The 20,324-nt window shown below is 43.1% G+C and overlaps 1 protein-coding gene and 1 pseudogene across 1 annotated transcript; one reads left to right on the top strand and one right to left on the bottom strand.

Moving 5' to 3' along the window:
• Nucleotides 1–762: 762 nt before the first annotated feature.
• On the top strand, nt 763–19,408 carry Pgk1 (phosphoglycerate kinase 1). Its single transcript, XM_075958685.1, has 11 exons — nt 763–933; nt 7,460–7,510; nt 9,909–10,064; nt 10,178–10,322; nt 12,636–12,739; nt 14,235–14,354; nt 16,344–16,458; nt 16,668–16,847; nt 18,186–18,363; nt 18,599–18,697; nt 18,960–19,408. Exons 1-11 carry the CDS (start codon nt 869–871, stop codon nt 18,998–19,000), a joined length of 1,254 nt encoding a protein of 417 aa, XP_075814800.1. The 5' UTR covers nt 763–868; the 3' UTR covers nt 19,001–19,408.
• Nucleotides 6,884–6,998, bottom strand: LOC142841922 (5S ribosomal RNA; annotated as a pseudogene).
• Nucleotides 19,409–20,324: the final 916 nt, after the last annotated feature.

Below are 20,324 nucleotides of genomic sequence, written 5' to 3'. Positions count from 1 at the left end.
TCTAAGTCCCAGTGGCCCAGGATTGAAATAATCACTTAGAAGCTCTGTTATCATGCGTACGTAAGACATTAAACCTTTGTCCATCAGTTACTTCATCTTTAATAACAGAACGTACTTAGACGTTTTATGAGCATTGTTAGTTAATATGACACATGCTGAACGTATTTGCCATTACAATGAATAAAGTAACCACGGCAATTACACTGTACTTTTTATTATAAAAGGGCGAGGAGGACCTGGTCCTTTTTGACTTCTGAAAGGTTTCCATTACTAAGGCCTTATGTAGCATTCCATTTGGGAGCTGAGAAAGCAGAAGATAAAGGAAATGGCATTTGCAAAGATTTTGAAAAGACCCCTGGGAATTCCACCGGGTGGGGGTGGCTGCTTTTTCCAAGGCAGTCCGGAGCATGCGCTGCTGGGCACTACGGCTGCACTAGTGGCCTCTGGCCCGGCACACATTCCACGCCCACCCTGAGGCGCCATCCGCTCCCTTCTTTCGGGCCCCACCGCGAACGCTTCTACTCCGCCCCTAGTCAGGAAGGTTCCCCCTGCTGCTCGCGTCGTGCTGGACGTGACAAATGGAAGTCGCACGTCCCACCAGTCCCTTGTAGATGGACAGAGCTTCGGAGCAATGGAAGCGGACCGGCCTTCTGGGCGGCGGCCAATAGTAGCTTTGCTGCTTCGTACACTGGGAGCAGCACCGGGAAGGGGCGGATCCAAGGGCAGGCTCAGGGGCGGAGCCAGGGGCGGGGCGGGCGCCCTCTGGTCCTCCCGCAACCAGCGTTCTGCACGCTTCAAAAGCGCACGTCCGCCGCAGTGGTCTCCTCTTCCTCAGGACCGAGCCTCTTGATCCTACCGCGTTGCCAAAATGTCGCTTTCTAACAAGCTGACTTTGGACAAACTGGACGTGAAGGGAAAGCGGGTCGTGATGAGGTAATCTTGTACTGCCGCTCTCACGCCCTAGGGCTCTTGCAGAGCCTCTCTGGCCCTGGCAAGCACGCTTTTCCGTGCACCCTAAGTTGTGCTTAGTTTTCAGCTGGGTCTTGGGGGTCCTGGGTTAGCAGAGCAGGGGTGTCCATCTCACCCCGTTGGGGCAGATACTGTCTGGGTTTGATGCTTCCTAACTGCTTCTAGCATAAAAAGCGACCAATAGTGTCCTTTGGGGAGTGGATCCCACCGAGAAAGGGTTCAGATTCCCAGGAGTCAATCCTTTTCCCATTTCTGAAATGCAGCTTCATCTCCTGTAACGAGACGGGACCTAATACTTATCCTGTAAATCTCTAGGCCCCAGTGGAGGGACCTTGAAAGGTCATTTAGCTAATTTCCCTTCCCCCACGGTCTTTGGACCATTTCTGACGAATTCGAAACCGCCCACGTTTCATTGGTCCCGGTACAAAAAGATTTCTTCCCCAGAGGATGTTGCTCGAAATGCTCAGGAGTGGAGGTCTCTCTCCCCAAAGAATTGTGGGTGGGAAGGTGAGGCCCCCTGGATGAAGCTCTGTACAGCTTATATAACAGGCCTCTGCTGCCCTACCTTGCAGTTGGACTCCTGGCCTTGCTTGGGGTTTGCATCAGGGTTGTGACACATACAGGGTGTGGCCGCCCAGAGTTGGAGGCTTCTAACCTCACCCTCAGAGGTGGCTCGAGAAGCAGGATGTTAGTTAAAGTGAGGAAGGCTCCACGCACATGGCACTCCTTTCTTAGTCGGCCCACGTGGATCCCTGGTCATTTATCAAGTTGGCTTCTCCCTTACCTGACAGAATTTACTAGCGTGTATGGGACTTACACCTTTCTGCCTTTCTTAATTTATAATGTGTTTTCAGGAGTGAAGGATGATGATGAGATACGTAACTGATGAACTCGGCTGTTCGTGTAGCTGTAGGACTCAAGGATGGTAATTTTGAAGGGCCATAGATAATCGCAGTGACTGCTGCCGGCTTGACCTTTTTTGGAAGCAGTTGATTGATTGGCAGTGTGTGAATGACGTAATCCTGGTCCCTTTCACAATTTGGGCCAGTTCGAATGAGGGCATCTTTTAGATATTATCACACGTGTAAGGGAGCAGAGGCTAGCCTACCTCTCCAGCTAGGAGTGAGAGAACTGTACAGCCACATATTTTGTCGTAGCCAATATTACTTTGCAGGTGACCCTTTCTTGCTGTGCAGATAACCAGAACCCAGTGCTCATACAAAGCACTCAAGTTGTCTCAAATGGGACAGACCTTTGTAATCCCGATGGAGTAGAGATCCCAGCCACCCTCGGGTTAAAGGGCAGGTTCTAGCTCTTCATGCTGCTCCAAGGAAATGAGATTAACCCCGTGAAACTAAGAAGGTAGATGTTGGCCTGCAACTAGCATAAAAGGTTTAAAATAACTTGTACCTCCACTGGCTTGAGACTGGCCCTTCCAGATGCGTGCAGCTGCTGAAAGACAGTGGGACATTGTGTTCACCTTCCCGTAATTGCAGTTCTTCTCTTACAGTTAAGGAATTAACTCTGGTTGGGGGTAAGAATGGAGGAAACAGTTTTTTCTCCCTTTGCACCAAGTCAAATTTCACTTAACACAGGTTAGCCTTGAGCCTTGAAATGATTGGCTAGTCCAGTTTTGCGGATGGAGATGTTCAAGGTTATTGAACTAGCAGTATGATAATTGATGACACGTTGAAAGTCACTGAACTCTCAAGGTTGTGGTAGAACTGGGACTAGAATTTAGGTCTCATAGCCACTAATCAGCTTCTCTAAAGTCTTGGATATGATGACCCAGGGACAGTTTGAAATAGACTGTGTCTGTGGTTTACAATCTCTTTTTCTTTTGTATGGATACATTGTACTTGTTTTTAAGGCCACACTGGCAAAGTTGCTTTGTTTCTGCATTATCAATGCTTGAATAGGGAGTTGCATTGTAGTCTTAGATTTTAGAGCAGTCTGGGCAGCCATGCCTGGGTGAGCTCAATACCTTCTTGTTTCAGTGCTTTGTAGTTATTGGCAGTGCTTCAGAAACGGGGCCTCTGGAGGAGTGGCTGTTTCACTTGCCTCCTTTCTGCCCTGTAGAAGGATAGATATTCGTCTCCTGACTTGTCGAGTCCCTTGGTTTGAATTGGCAAGGGAAGTTGATTTGTTGGGGTAATTTATTTTTGATGTGCTGGGGAATCAACCCGTAGGTATTTTATGCTTGAGCACTCTCCCACTCAGTCATCCCAGCTCCTTTTGGGGCAGCTTTAAAATAGCCAGAAACCCCAACAGGTTCCACTAACAAACAGTTTTTTTCCTTCCCTCCAACTCCTGTTGATTTTACAAGGTCATTTGAGTAAATTTCCCGCTGATTTCTGCCCTGTCATTTCCTTTCTTTCCACTCACAGGTTACTAGTCATCCTTTGCTTACTGGTAAAGTACTTCTCTTTTTCTTGTACCTTCCTGTTTTGTTTTAATTTATTTTTTCCAAACTCACTGGTTTTGTTGTGACTTACAAAGCAACAGTCCTGAAGGAAAGAAAGAAAATGGAATCACGGGTGTAATTTAGCAGTCAGACCACGTGGCACCAGTGGGCATGGTTCCTCTGAGCGTTTAGTAGAACTAACTGGCCTTGAAACTGGGAGATTTCAGTAAAGAGTTGTTTTTGTTTTTTGTATTTTTGTTTTTGGTTTTCGAGACAAGGTTTCTCTGTGTAGCTCTGGCTGTCCTGGAACTCATCTGGACCAAGCTGGCCTCTGATTCAGAGATTCACCTGCCTCTGCCTCCTAAGTGCTAGGATTTAAGATTTGATATTCTAACTTAGTGGTTTTTTAAAAATTAATATTTTGCAATAATTTCAAATTTCTAGGAAATTGCAAAGATTGTACAGAAATTCAGTTTTTCCCGGTGGCTGCATAGCACATAATTGTAGGTCAAAGTCAGAAGTAGGAATTTGACATTGGTGGAAAGTGTGTTTAGTTCTCTAGCATTTTATCATAGGTAGATTTGTATAACCACTACCTCAAGCAAACATATAGGATTGTTTGATCACCACTAAGATGTCTCCTCTCTGTTACTTGATTCTAATCATGCCCTCCACTTTTAATCCCCAGTGATTTCTGACCTGTGCTCTACTTTTAATACTTGTCATTGCAAAAGCATGGCATATACAGATTAATAGAGTAACTTTTGGAGACGCACTCTTTCACTCAACGTTCATTTAATAGTTATCCAAGTTGGTACATGTACCAACATTATATTCCTCTGAATTGCTGGATATTTTTTCACAGTATGGGTGTATCGTAGTTGAATCATTCATCCAACCATTGAATGCTATCTGGGTTGTTGCCAGTTTGAGGCTTTTACAAAAGCTGCTATGGATTTTTTTTGAGGGGGTGTCAGTCTTGGTTTGACCACATGGGCCTTGGGTAAGACACCTAGAATTGGGCTTGCAAGCATTTTGCAACTGAGCCATCCCATGTTTAACCTTTTGAGGCATCCCCAGATAGCTTTCCAAAGGTGCTCACCATTTCACATTCCTGCTAGGAATGTGGTCAGTTTTTCTGCATCCTCACCAGTATTGGGTGGTAGAAAAACTGACTGGCAGAAATGAATATATATACTAAGGAGGTATTTTAGCTATCAGATATTATTAAAACAGGAATTTCATGCTGGGAGAGGAAAAGCTTGGGCTATTTTCCTGCAAAGTTACACCTTACACAGACAAGGATGGTGCTCAGTGGTGGGCAGCTTTCTGAAGATGGATTTGGAGGGCCACTGGATTTCTTTGTGTCTTATGGGGGTAACATTAAATCAGTGTCTTTCTGCTTTTTTTTAGCTATTAATGTAGCTTTTTTAATTGGCTTATCAGCAAAGGGTAGATAAACCTGGGTTTTTGAGGCACAGATTGTCACTGCAAGTTTGGTGGTTGTCATTTTTTTTTTCTTTTCTGAGACAGGGTTTCTCTGGCGCTTTGGAGGCTATCCTGGATCTAGCTCTTGTAGACAGACCATGTTGGCCTCCAACTCACAGAGATTCACTTGCCTCTGCCTCCGAGTGCTGGGATTAAAGGCGTGCGCCACCACTGCCTGGCTACAGTTGTCGTTTTTTAATTTAGCCGTTCTGATATAAGTAGTGATACTTGACCTTTTCCTTAGGCAAAGCTTGAGTATTCCTGGGACGTGGAGAAAAAGGTGCGCATTATATACAGGAATAAGTGGGATGCGTAGGGAAGGCTCTTCCCTGCTTTGGAGTCCTCAGAAGAAAAGCTAGTGCAGGCAGAGGTGTGAGTCTAGGAGAGGATAGGTAAAGGTTGAAGTCATCAAGAGGGCAGCCAGAGAACTAATCCAGTTTTCATAAGTAAGCTGATGCCATCAGAGCTTGGACAGAAGCCACAGAGGTTTGGGTATTTCAGCCCAAAGGCATTCCTTCTTAGGTTTTGGTGGCAGCGCTGTTTCTCCCATGCAGTTAACCCTTGTGTCCATTAGCCTTCCTGGGAGGCTGTGAGAGGCTCATGGTAATAGGATACTTGATCCACTTTGGTCTGAACTTTAAGGCTGGCAAGGACCTGCTCAGGATATTTAAAGAGGATGCCTGAGGTGCCAGAAACCAGCTAAGAGTGTATTTCGTTGTTCAGAGGCATAGTGCCATTTAATTTTAAAGGCTTCCTTAAATCTGAATCAAGGACTATGTCCCTTAAACTCCTTGGTGAGGCGGATTAGTGTTCAGCGCATGGAGGAAACCTGTGGTCTGCAGGACTTGGGGTCACTGCTCAGACAGGAAGAAAGAACAGTGAAGAGCTTTGCAAAGGGGAAAGAGTTTCACAAACAAGGACAGTAGCAGTCCTGTCGCCCGTATCGTAGTCCCTAGATGTTTTTTCAGTAATGATTTTAATATGGCTGATCTGTCAAATAACACTTCTAGTTTGGAGAATCATTAACATATAATAACAGCCAACACGTGCATGATACTATGTCACTTCTAAGCCTTCTATCATTCACTAACTTGAGTTAGATACTAGAATCACTTCTTAGATTTAAGAAAAATTAATAAGCTGGGCAGTGGTGGTGCAGAGGCAGGTGGATTTCTGAGTTTGAGACCAGCCTGATCTACAGATTGAGTTCTAGGGCAGCCAAGGCTACACAGAAACCCTGTCTAGAACCACCCTTCCCCCCAAAAAGAAAAATGAATTAAAAATGGTCTTAGTGGATGTATTGGTACAGTAATCTAATACTTAATCTCAGCACTTATTCAGGAGATGAAAGCAAGCTAGATTTTACGAGTCTGTCTCAATCATGGCAGGCTTCGACATTAAAATCAGCCACAGTACAGGAAATAGTTCAGAAGAATTGGTTCCTAGTGGTAAAACGGCTGGGGATGTATGTGTGTAGTAGATTTGTCTGTCATGGCCAGAGCCCTGGGTTTAGTCCCCAGCAACACCACAGAAAAGAATAGGCCAGTATATTACTAGCTTTCATTTTAATCACTTGCCTTCCACTTGTCTGTCAGTCAGTGGGCATAGGCACATTTCACTCCTTTTTCCCCCTCAGGTTCTTTGAAAGTGACTATTATATCAACTGGATACTGGGGCCTAGGTTTTTTCCTATTCTTAGTGTGCCAGATATTCTCTGAAAAGAATGAAATGGAATTCTCTTGATGTGTTTTATTTTTGAATTTCTTATTTTTTTTTGGGAAATGTTTTCATAAGGAGCCAGAATCAGTATCAAAAGAATTAGAATCAAGGTATATTACACATCGTCACCCCCATAGACTGCTATAGATATCACCAGGCTAAATGGAATACCAGGCTAAAATAAATGTGCATTTAGGTGTAATTACATTTAGCTTCCCAGATTTCCTGGACAAGTTCTTGTAGTTTGAGATTTTTTTTTATTTTTTAAATTTATAAAGAATACTTTTCTCTTGTTTCTTTTTAAGCCTACAGCACCCGGTATTCCCAGGAGGTCTCCCATCCAAGTACTAACCAGGCCTGACCCTGCTTAGCTTCCGAGATCAGACGAGGGCGCGTTCAGGGTGGTATGACCGTAGACTAGTTTGAAATTTTTTAAAAGCTATTTGCTACATATCTAAAAGGGTTTCCATATACTCAAATTTCTTTGAAATGAGCACGTTTGTGTGAGCAGTTCAAGAAGAACATCGTCTGGCTCATCCCTCCCTTCCAAGTGACTGAGTACTGTCTTCATTTAATAGTTTTAAAATGACATTTACTATTTAGTGTGTGTGTGTGTACATAGACTGTACATATCAAGGCAAAGGTGTGGAGCTCAGAGGACAACTTGCAAGAGTTGGTTTTCTTCTACCGCATGGGTCTTGGGGATAAAACTCAGGTTGTCAGACTTGGCACCAAGTGTCTGTACCCCTTGAGCCATCTTGCCAACCTTCTTTTAATGCCTCTTATTTTAAAGGTGAGATTTGAACTTTTGAGGTTCAAACTTTTGAGGGACCAAGAAGTTGATCATGACTCTGAAACTGAAGCCTTTTTCTTTTCTAGGGTGGACTTCAATGTTCCTATGAAGAACAACCAGATAACAAATAACCAAAGGTAAGATTACTGCTAAACCCAGCTTGGGTTTAAGATGTAGGAGTACATGGGATGTAGATTTCTTTCTTTACATGCTGGGGAATACAGCAACTGAAGCCATAAGACTTTGTTTGGTCTATACTAACCTGCTTTCTTATCAATGTGAATTGGATTATTCTCAATTTATGAAAACTGGAAAGAAGTCACCTATTCCGGGTGTGGTGGTGCATGACTTTAATCCCAGCACTTGGGCGACAGAGGCAGGTGGATCTCTGAGACTAAAGCTAGCCTGGTCTATAGAGAGTTCTGGGACAGCCAGGTCTATAGAGAGACCTTGTCTCAAAAAACAAACAAAAATTCTAGCTTGTCTATGATGCTAGTGCTTGGAAGGCTGGATGTAGGAAGTCATGTAGTACGAGCTACAAAGCCAGTTTCGAGCCATTCTAGGCTATCCTAAAACTTTCCTCAGCAAACCAAAACGAGTGAGGAGTTTTTGTATAATACTTGAGAATTAATAAAACATACACTATGATTCTTAAGAATTAATAAAAATATCTTAAGACAACCAAACAGAAAACTTCAGACTACCCTCCCCCTAAAAATCCTTCACTATCAGCAAAACATCCTGAGAAAGTTCTCCTTGTTTTAAAAAAAATTGAAGGAATTTGGGAGTCAAAGTTAAAGGTTAATTGACTTGCAAAACAAACTGCAAGAGAAGGATTTTAATATCAATTTTGGTTTTCAAGATAAGGTTCCTCTGTAACTGTCCTGACTGTCCTGGAACTTGCTTTGTAGACCAGGCTGGCCTCAAACTCACTGAGATCCTTTGCTTCCTGAGTACTGGAATTAAAGGTGCGCACCATCACTGGCCGGCAATATCAGTCATTTCTAAGCTTACATGTAGATTTGCCAGAATTTGTTCTAAGTAGCCCAAATGAGGTATTTTTTGTGGGAAGGTTTGGTTTGCCTTTAGCCCTCTAAAAAAAAATCAGAAGACTTGAGAAGTAACCCTTTCAGTCAGTTTAGCTCCCTCGTGTCTTGGGTACTAGCTTCAGAAGCAGAATTTCTTTATAAAGATATATTTTTATATGAGAGAGAATATGTATGGGGGGGGGGATTGGTGCACTGTGTGAAGTTGCCTGTGGAGCACACAGAGGGTATTAGATACACTGAAGGTGAAGTTAGAGGTAGTTGTAAGCCAGCTGATATGGCTGCTGGGAACTGAACGCAGGTCCTCTAGAATACCTACAAGCCTTAACCACTGAGCAATTTCTCCAGTGCCTGTGTAGAAGCACTGTTGTTGCTTTTTGAAAATTATGAGAAAGATTTTATTTCAAAACATTTTTTCTGAGACAGTGTGTCAGCTTTTGCTGAGCTTGAGCTTGGAGTCCTGCCTTAGCCTTCCAGGTGTTGGGTTCCAGGCATATGCTTTAATACCTGGCTCTTTATTTTTTATATTAAATTCTTTTAATTTATTTATGTACACCTGCATATCAGAAGAGGGCATCAGAACCTATTATAGATGGTTGTGAGATGTGGTTGGGAATTGAACTCAGGACCTGGAAGAGCAGCCAGTGTTCTTAACCACTGAGCCATCTATCTCATCAGTCCCAAATTGAGTTTTTTTAAAAACAGATTTATTTTATGTGTATGTAGAGTCCTCATTTTTTTCCTCCATTCATCTGCTGATGGGCAACGAGGTGAGGTCTTCATTTTAGCCATTGTGAACAATGCTGCGATAAACTTGGGCGTGCAGATATCTTTCTGTATGCTAATTTCATTTCCTTTGGGTTCATGCCAAGTGGCTCTGGTCACAAAGGTATCCTCTACCTAGCAACTACCCACACTTCAGACTTTTAGAAGGGAGCAGGTGTTAGTCATGCATTGCCTGGCTTATCCAGAGGATAGAAACAGTGATCAGTTGTTTTCGAGAGAATGGGGGGGGGAACGCTTTAAGAGCCAAGGTTGTTGGTTTACAGACATGGTCTCATGTGTTCCAGACTGGCCACAGTTGCTGTTCTGAGGATGATCTTAAACTTTGATCCTCTTTCTTCTCCCTCCCGAGGGCTGGGATCCCAGGTGTGCAGCACCGTGTGCAGTTTGCCCCGCTGCTGATTGTCTTTGTGTATGCCCAGCTTTGTGCATTACCAGCCCCTAGAAGCCAAGGGCTAACCTCCCCTGCAGGTCCTGCTGTAGATTGCAGGTGGCTAAGTTCTTTTCTACATGAGGAACAGGTCTATAATGAGACTGGAGTTCCAGGTGGTAGGTTTTATCATGTCTGTCTTCTGAATACAAACCTGAATTCTGCAATCCTCAGACTTGAGGAAACTTTGTATTTTACAAAGTTACTGTTTAAAATGGTTCTCACTAATTCCTAGGAAGAATGTTGTTCCTGTCTTCTGTCTTCTCTTGCTTATAGGATCAAGGCTGCTGTCCCAAGCATCAAATTCTGCTTGGACAATGGAGCCAAGTCAGTTGTCCTTATGAGCCACCTGGGCCGACCTGATGGCGTTCCCATGCCTGACAAGTACTCCTTAGAGCCAGTTGTGGCAGAACTCAAGTCTCTGCTGGGCAAGTAAGTACAGGGCTCCGGTGCTGCTGAGCTCCGGGGGTGGGAAGGCCTGCTGTCACTGCTTCTCAGCTTTCAGCCTGCTCCAGTCCTCATTGCTTGTTCCTCCCTCCCCCCAGGGATGTTCTCTTCTTAAAGGATTGTGTGGGCCCAGAAGTCGAGAATGCCTGTGCCAACCCAGCAGCTGGCACTGTCATCCTGCTGGAGAACCTCCGCTTTCATGTGGAGGAAGAAGGGAAGGGAAAGGATGCTTCTGGGAACAAGGTAGGACCTGTGCTTTTGATATTCTTGGGCCTTAGGATCTGAATTTGTGTGAGGCCACGAGTAAAGGATAGTGGAAGCTTACCTTTTTTTTTTTTTTTTTTTGGCGTGTCAGGGCTTCTGTTTTATTTTTTTTTTTTATTGAGAAAAGGGAAGCTTACCTTGATTATTCCCAAACACCTTTTGTTTTGTTTTGTTTTGAAATTGATTATACCATACTTGTAAAAAGGTACAAAAGCGGGCCACGGATGGAACTCAGGGTAGTGTGCAATGCCCTGGGTACAACCCTCAGCACGGTAGAAACCAAAACAGCGTGATGAGTTAGCAGTTGTCGCAGAGCAGAGTACACACACTATATAATCACTCCCCAGTGAGGGAAGGAAATGTGACCAGCACCGCGGAAGCTCTCTTCCTATTCACTTCTTGAAATGCCTTTGAAAAGTACGTGAACGCTCAGGTAACCAGAGTATTCAGGGAATGTAATGGTCCTGGCAAGGCGCGGGACTTAAGGCATTTCTTTCTTGGGTGGTGTAGGAGGGTGACCTTGAACTCTTGATCTCTTCCACCACCCCAGCGCTGGGTTTACCGGGCTGTCCTCTGACCTGACTCAAGGGTTTCTCTCCTGAAAAGTAGTGTTTTCATCCTCATTTCCTAAGCAAACAAATCTTAGTGCGAGAAGCTTGGGTTTCAGGCAGGCAGACATTTTGTTTAAGTTAGTGTTGCTGTTGCTAGACTTTATAGTTTAGGCAATTAGATCTGCAAGCTTTTTCTACAAAGAACCAGATAGTAAATGTTGGAGGCTCTGTGGGTCCTGTAGTCAATTGCAATTGTATACAGTCTGGATCTACTCACATGCCATTGTCAAAGGTTGTAGACAATCCACAAGACTGGTCGCTAGGCTTAACAACAGACTTCAATTATTAATTTTCTTTTTGGTATTTTTGAAACGGGGTTTCTCTGTGTAACAATTCTTGCTTTCCTGGAACTCACTTGTAGACCAGGCTGGCCTTGAACTCACAGGGATCCACCTGCCTCTGCCTCCCAAATGCTGGGATTAAAGGCGTGCACCACCCCAACGAGACCTCAATTATTGAATGTTAAAACTGCCTCGCTGAACAGGGTTTTATGTTTGACCTTTGGTAAGCTAAGGGCACGCCCTAGTACTTTCCCCTCTTTGGGTCTTTAAAATGAAAGAGCTAGACGCTCTGAAGGTATTTATCAGTCCCCCTTTGACTTCTGACATTTCTTAAGGTCATCTGGTGTGCCGCTCTCAGGTTCTTTTCTTAGCAGCACCGGCCCTGAGCTGGCCCTACCATGCTTTGGCGTGGTCTTTCTACAGTACTACTCAAGTGCTAACCTAAAATTCAGTGCCCTTTAAAACTGAAACTCAAGATGCCCAAACTCTAGTGCTTAGAAATGGCAAGAGGCAACTTGAAAGTTGATACGGAGTGTTGTATTTAGGAATCAATCAACTATGCTAGTCTCTGACTTTTAGTTAATTTACTAATTAACTATTAACGAGTTTATTTACTAACTTATTAGTTAATTTACTATTATTTTTATTAGTTACTATTATTAGTTAATTTACTAATTAACTATTAACTAGTTAATTCAGTCTCATGGCTTAGAATGCCTGAAATTGCAGGAACCAGTCATAAGTTCAAAATGGACACAAATGTAATGAAGACAAAATTCAGTTTTAAAAGCTTATTTTTTTTGTTTTGTTTTTCGAGACAGGGTTTCTCTGTGGTTTTTGGAGCCTGTCCTGGAACTAGCTCTTGTAGACCAGGCTGGCCTTGAACTCACAGAGATCCGCCTGCCTCTACTGGGATTAAAGGCGTGCGCCACCACCGCCCAGCCTAAAAGCTTATTTTTATAGGCGACTGTGAGCTCTGGAAGAGCAGCAAGTTGCTCTTAACCACTGGGACATCTATCCACTCCCATACTTGAATGCTGTTTAGTGTGTTCACATGGTTACTTTTAGAGTTACATTACCTCCCTTGTACCCATTGCTTGGTCCAATTTTCTCTCATTCTTTTTGTTTAGTTTTAAATTTTTTATCACATATTTAGTGTTTGTGTGTGTACATGTGTACAGTTTTCAGAAGGAAGCAATGGAGACAGGAAATGACCAAGGGACCTGGAATATTTGGGAGAAGGAATAGACCTTGCTGCTAATAGTAAAACTTTCCTACGAACTCAGGATTTTAAGATGTTCAAGAGGATTCTTGGTGGCCAGAAATGCTTCTGAAATTGTTTTTGGAGCCATTAATATTTCCTATGTTGAATTTTCCTTTTTGAATTTTTTTTTCTGCAGATTAAAGCTGAACCAGCCAAAATTGATGCTTTCCGAGCCTCACTGTCCAAACTTGGGGATGTCTATGTCAATGATGCTTTTGGTACTGCACACCGAGCCCACAGGTACTGAGAGCTTTGTCAATACTACTAGGCAGAATACAGTGATCTTGGATGCTTGAGCAGCTCAAATTCTATTCTTGTGATTAAAAAGTCAAAACATCAATAGCAGCTTATGGGGAGAAAGGGTTTGTGTGGTTTGTCACAATCCATCGAAAGAAATCAGGGAAGGAAGCTTAGCTTACTTGCTTATTCACTGTTTTTTATTCAGCTTTTTGTTTGAGGCAGAGTCTCATTTTATAGCACTAGATTGGCTTAGAACTCATTATGCAGACCAGGCTGCCCTTGGACTCAGACATATACCTGCCTCTGCATCCCAAATGTTGGGATTAAAATAAGCATGGGCTCCCATGCTACCAGTGCTAGCCAGTTTTCCAGTCCCACCAGCCTAGGGATGCTATCACTCATCCTGGGTTGGGCCTTTCTACATCAATTAGCAATCAAAACAATGCCTCACCAACTTGCCTACAGGTCAATTTGATCAAGAGGTTCCTTCTTCCAGGGGACTCTAGAATGATCTAAATTAAGAAAATCCCAAGACACATCCATTCTTTGAACTTTTGTCTCTACTTATCTGTCCCATGTTAAATATCTTGATTCAAAGTGGAAATAGAGACAAAATGTTTGGGAGTGGTAAAACATTTTGTGAAGCTGCAGGAAGAGATTTCTTTAACTTTATTGATTTTTATTTGAGAATATTATATCAAAATATCTATTTTCTTATCAACTGTGATTCCACCTTTGATCTGTTAACTACTAACTGGGTATCTTTAAACTTAACATATTTTACCTACATGTTTATCTGTACCATGTGCATGCAGTCCCCTCAGAAGCAAGAAGCGGGGGCATCTGATCCCCTGGAGCTGGAGTTATTAGAGGGTTTTAAGCTCCCATGTGGGTGCTGGGAATGAACCGAGGTCCTCTGTAAGAGCAGCAAGTGATCTTAGCCACTAACTGGGTACTTTATTATTTTATTTATAAATTCTTCTCTCATTATATCCCATTCATGGTTTCCCCACCCTCCACTCCTCCAAGTTCTCCCTCCCATTTCCCCTTTCCCCAGATCCACTTCTGTTTCCCTTCCTAAAAAAGAGGCCTTCCAGGGGTGTCAACTGGACATGGCCTAACAAGTTACAATAGGACTAGGCACATACCCTCATCAAGAATGGACGAGGCAACTCAGTAGGAGGAAGAAGAGTCCCAAGAGCAGGCAAAAGACTTAAGAGACACCCCTACTCCTACTGTTGGGATTCCCACAAAAACACCCAGCTACGTAGAACCTAGCTCAGATCCTGGGTATGTTAAATTCCACCTCAGTCCATTGCTCTTTTTTAGCCTTGGTTGTAAAATTAGTCAGAAATGCATCTAAGGGATGAAGCCATGGTCTCTTAGTGTCCCAAGTGGTAAAAGCATTTTAGTGATAAGGAGCTGGCGTCTGGGTCTAGGAAAAATGGTAGAATTTGACTGGATTTTGAATACATTTGTTTTTTTTCCCTCCTAGCTCCATGGTGGGTGTGAATCTGCCACAGAAGGCTGGTGGGTTTTTGATGAAGAAGGAGCTGAACTACTTTGCCAAAGCTTTGGAGAGTCCTGAACGACCCTTCCTGGCAATATTGGGAGGGTAAGAAGAATACTTTAGGATCATGTTTTGGTGGATAGTGTTATCCTGGGAGCCAATCATAACTTGGGTGGTTTATGGTCAGCCAGCTCAATCACATTGGGTAACTGAGTATTTAATAAAGGGACTGTTGAGGTGAGGATCGGGTTTAGGGAAGCCCCTCAATAGTCTGGGGCTAATAAGAGCTATCAATCCAGATAGGTAGTCGGTGGAAAAAGGTCTTTAGTCAGGGGATAAAGGACTGGTCATCTGTTAGAGGGAACCAGGGAAAGATACTTGGTCTTTCTCTTCAATTTTCTGCTAGGGTACTCCCTACACACACCACTTATTGGCCCAGTTTATCTGGAAAGCAGAAGACATGTGAGCCTCTTAATGTGGTTTCTTTAGGTCAGCTTCGTGGACAGAAGAGAGTAGAGAAGGGCAGAAAATGGTTCCACAGGGAAAAATGGAGAAAGCCCTTGAAGGTGGTCATGAGGCTCTTTTTCCCCCTTTAAGATATTTCTCATACCCCAGGCTGGCCTTGAAATTGCTTTGTAGTTCAGGATGGTCTTGAGCCCTGACACTCCTACTTCAGCTTCCTGAGTGTTAGGATTACATACTTGTGCCACAGCTCTTCAAGGCTCTTCTTAAAACAGTTTCAAAGTTGCTATATTATAACCTGGCAGGGGATAACTATGAACTTCTGTGTTTAAAGTATCATTTAGACTTAATTCTCCAGATCACGTACCTATTTTATGTTCTTATGGGCAAAGGCAGTGTGTGCATAAGTGTAATGTTTAGCCGAAAAACTTCCAGAAGTGAAGGATGAGAAAGCTGCCTTTCCGGTGGCACAGCAGTGGTATAGCTGCTTGGGCAGCCTCTCTCTGGACCATGACCCTTCTCTGGCCTGGGATTTTTCCCTTCCAAATGAGTAAGCATACTCAGCATTTTCTGATGAAAACTGACTCTGGAACTGGGTGTCAGTTTCACGGAGCAAGAACATAGTTGCTCTCTAGGCTTCATGAGTCCTGTTTTAGAAGCCTAAAAATAACCCAGATAGGTATAGATTTTTGTGTTGAAAAAGGTTAGTTCTTAGAAACATGGACTTTTGTTTACTGAGTTAAAGGCATCAGACTCTGGCCTCTGGCTTCTTCAAATTAGCATTTAAGCTGTCTGGGTTGACTCTTAGGTTTCTGAAGACCTGGAATATGGGAGTGAATGCCACCTACTGGCATGATGAGGTTTTGGAATAAGATCGAAACACAGCAGTCTATTTTAACCACAGGACATATGTTGTAAGATCTCTGAACACTTGAAGACAAGGATAGCACAAACCCTAAAGAATAGACTGTTTTTTCTGGGTCTGCAGGCAGCAAGCAGAGGGACAGATGGGGCCTGGCATGGGTTTTGGATACCTTATGTCATGTTCACAGTGTCACGTCTCCTCATACTGTCTAGTTAACTGGAGACTAAGTATGCAAATGTGAGTCTATGGGGACCATTTCCATGCAGGCCATCAGTTACTAATCTGGTAATCTGGACTTTGAATTTTGGATGAGGGTGCGGTGATAAGGAAGGTCTTGTTTTTCTGTTTTTATGGTACTGAGGATCAAATGCAGGGTTTTACCCGTGGAAGACAGGTGTTTTTATATTTAGCTATACCCTTAACCCCAGAAAAATCTTTTTTCAAGACAGAGTTTCTCTGTAACTTTAGATCCTGTCCTGGAACTAGCTCTTGTAGACCAGGCTGGCCTCGAACTCAGATCCGCCTGCCTTTGCCTCCCGTATGCTGGGATTAAAGGCGTGCGCCACCACTGCCCAGTGAGAACAATTTTTTTAAGCCCTTGTTTTGGAGCTACCTTCAAAGGATTTATTCAAAGTATGGAATGTGGAGAAACGTGGCCAAGCTTTTGCTGTTTGGGGGCATTTTCTTGTCTCCTGCTGTGTCTCTGAGTTTAACACTATACTCACCAATTGTGTGCTTGTGGTGATGAGTCTTGCTTTCCCTTCTAGAGCTAAAGTTGCAGACAAGATCCAGCTGATCAATAATATGTTGGACAAAGTCAATGAGATGATCATTGGTGGTGGAATGGCTTTTACCTTCCTTAAGGTGCTCAACAACATGGAGGTAGGAAACCAGTGACAAGTGGCTGGGAAATGGCTCCGTAGTGATAGCAGTTTATGGGAATTCAATGAGTCCTAAAACCGTTTTCATCTCATCTGAAGTTGCTTGTCTTTGGTTCCTGTATTACTATATAGTTATGGTCCAGTCTCTTTTGGGTCAGTCATGTTCTTAGTTCAGAGGCTGAACTTCATCTCCTTGACTCTCTTGTGTAGATCGGAACTTCTCTGTATGATGAAGAAGGAGCCAAGATTGTCAAAGATCTCATGGCTAAAGCTGAGAAAAATGGTGTGAAGATTACCTTGCCCGTTGACTTTGTCACTGCTGACAAATTTGATGAGAATGCCAAGACTGGCCAAGCTACTGTGGCCTCTGGTATACCTGCTGGCTGGATGGTGAGTCAATCCATGTGTTTGGTTATGTAATGCTCAGAAACTTGGGAGCAGTCATTCATTTAGCAGATACTTTTTGTGGCACTGGAGATCCAGCTGAGTGTTTCACAGGTGTTAAGAAGTGCTCTGCTACTGAGCTGTGCCCCTTCCTCTCAAGAAATTATATTAATAATCTCCATGGAACTCCAGTATGGGAAATGTTGCAATGGGCACTTGAGGGCAATTCCCTCAGTATAAATGGTGCTATCAGATTGATGCTGTTTTATCAATAATAGAGCAAATGTACTTTTTTGCAGTGTTTATTTAGCAGTGCTATAATGCTGGAGGTAGTATTCTACCCCTTCCTGATTTGAACTGTTCTGGATTACATGGCTATGAGCCATTTAAAGCAAACTATCATGTCGGCAAGGCGGCTCCGTGGGTAAAAGTGGTTTGCTACACAGGCCGGATGGACCTGAGCTATATTTCTGAATCCTAAACTGAAGGAGAGAACAGATTTCCAAAAGTTGCTTTCTGACTTCTTCATGGCATGTGTGTTCCCCACAATCCAATGCCCTGTGTGACCTCTAGGCCCCATATACATGTAGATATACACATACATGAAGATAAGTATAAATCATGTAGTATAAATCATACAGACTAGGCAAGATGGCACTCACTCACCTTTAATCCTTCTGCTCTGGAGGGAGTGCTAGGCATCTGAGTTTGAGGTCTGCCTAGTCTACATAACAAATTCCAGGCCAGTCAAGTGTATATAGTGAGATCCTATCTAAAAACAAACAAACCCAAAACAAGAAGACAGTCTTGAGCCCTATTTTAGGCCTACTAAATCAGAAACCCTAGGAGTGGGATTCAACACATTGCTTTTGAGCAAGGCTTCCTGGAGATTATGATACATTGAAGGATTGAACTTGATTTATCTGATTCATTGTTTCTCAGTCTCTATTGACATCTCAAATAAGTCTTAGCTGTGGCAAGGCCGTGGTTACATTGTGACACATGTAAAGAATCACTAGCTACAAGGCATCAGTTGTGCTGGCTCCATGTTATGACAACCAACAATGTCTCCAGACATTGGCACATACTTGTTAGACAGGCAGAATCAATATAGGTTGAGAACCACCTATCTTGGCTGCCGTTGAGCAACATGAGGATTCCCCTTCTTTGATCCATAAAGTAGAATGGTTCTGTCAAAGGGTGTTCACACACAGGCTAAAGGGTACATTTTGATTCTAGTAGAAACTCTGGATGATTGCTCAGCCTTACATTATGGTTTTGGTGGAGGTGATATGGTCCTAGTAAGTTTTCTTAATGGTTCATCCTCTTGATTCTACTATCCAGGGCCTGGACTGTGGTCCTGAGAGCAGCAAGAAATATGCTGAGGCTGTGGCTCGAGCCAAGCAGATTGTTTGGAATGGACCTGTTGGGGTCTTTGAATGGGAAGCTTTTGCCAGGGGAACCAAGTCCCTCATGGATGAGGTGGTAAAAGCCACTTCTAGGGGTTGCATCACTATCATAGGTAAGGGGTCCTGTGCTAATCTCACACTAATGCAACAGTGGCAGAGCTAGCTCTATGCAGGGGAGGCAGAGGGGGAATGTGCTTAATATTTTCTAAATCTCTGATAGTTGATGGAGGTTTTATTCTTAGGGAGTCCTCTTGAGATGCAGTGGGGCGTTCATTAGCTAGCAACCTTTTGGGTTGAACCTTTACAGTTCTGATGCCAAAACACTTTTCTCTGGTCTTCATTCAACAGGCGGTGGAGACACTGCCACTTGCTGTGCCAAATGGAATACAGAGGATAAAGTCAGCCATGTGAGCACTGGGGGTGGTGCCAGTCTAGAGCTCCTGGAAGGTGAGGTTATTCTCTGTTTTGGTTTATTTGAAGGCAGGGTGGGGAACAGTAGCAATCATATTAGCTAGATAGCACAAGCAAAGCACCTGCAATCCACTGGCGGGAGGCATAGGTAGGAACACATTTTAATTGACCTGGGACCAAGAAAGAATGCAGGAGGGCTTGAACTCCTCCCCTATTTTATCAGTAAGAAAAATAGGGCAGCTGTAGCTTAGTGGGTCTTAAAGTAATGCTGTCTGTGTATGTGCTCTCTCAAAAACAGGTAAAGTCCTTCCTGGGGTGGATGCTCTCAGCAATGTTTAGTATTTTCCTGCCTTTTGGTTCCTGTGCACAACCCCTAAGTCAACTTAGTGTGTTTTCCGCATCTCCATTTGGTGTTAGTGCAAGATTCAGCTAGTGACCGAGATGCAGCACCAGGAACCCTTAAACAGTTGCACAGCATCTCAGCTCGTCCTTCCTTCATCGGGATTTGTCTACATTCTTCAAGATCCCATTTTAATTCCATAGTGACTAAAGCCATTGTGCATTCTAGAGTGCATCTATTTATATTCTGCCTGTAGAAGAAAGTGAGCTATGAAAGCTTAGTCCTCCTTGAGTACCTCTGGTTGGCTTTGTCACTGTTCATGACTCAGCATGGAAATAAGATGAAATTCCAGCTGTAGATTTGGAGAAGTTGATGATCTATTAATAAAGATGTCCGCCGAAACTGGAGTTTTCCTGTCATTTTGTTAGGAAGGGTGAGAATAGAATCTTCGTATGGGATCAAGTATCTATCTACATTTTGAATGGAAGGATTAGCTGTAGTAGTGGGGAGGTGGGACTGGACAGATGCCTATTACTTAGTGAAAGTCTATAGATGTTTCACAACTGGATCTAAACAAAACCAAACAAAACAAGCCTCACCTCATTACTCCCATTCTTGATTCACATTGCCTAGTGTGACCATTGCTTTTCTTGATTCCCATTTTATGGTTCTAAGTACTGAGATTTTCAAACATGCCTATTAATTTCATACTTTGAAGAATGAAATCAACAGCCTTTATTCCACATATACTTCCTTCTCAGTATTGTTTTGCCATTGCTATAAATTAGATCAGAAATTTACATTATGAAGGGTCTGAGCATGGTGTTTGCTTATAATTCCTTCATGGGTAGTGAAGACAGAAGGACAGTTCAAGATCATCCTTGGCTATGTAGTGAGAGGCCAGTCTTGATCCTGTCTCAAGCCTGAAGGTTTACACTATGATTATAAGTGTTATATATGTATGTACTATGCTATATTTTTGCCATTTTTAAAATAATATATCATGTATGTAATGTTATGCTTACGTGTATGCCTGCAGGCCTGAAGAGGGCATCAGCTCTCATGAGTGGTCATGAGCCACCATGTGAATGCTGGGAATTGAACACAGGACCCCTGGAAGAGAGTAACCAGTGCTCTGAAGTGCTGAGCTATCTCTTCAGCCATGTTTTTTTTTCCCCTGCTGGGCATGATACACAAGTCTTTGATCCTAGCACATAGGGAGTTCCACATCAACCAAGGATACAAAGTGAGACCCTATCTTAAAACAAAAATAATTTTCTCATTTTTTTTCCACTACTTCATTCCATCATACACTAGAAGTAT

Source organism: Microtus pennsylvanicus, chromosome X (genome assembly GCF_037038515.1).
Source record: "Microtus pennsylvanicus isolate mMicPen1 chromosome X, mMicPen1.hap1, whole genome shotgun sequence".
In the NCBI taxonomy this organism is placed as follows: Eukaryota; Metazoa; Chordata; class Mammalia; order Rodentia; family Cricetidae; genus Microtus; species Microtus pennsylvanicus.
This window is presented reverse-complemented; position numbering and strand designations above follow the sequence as displayed.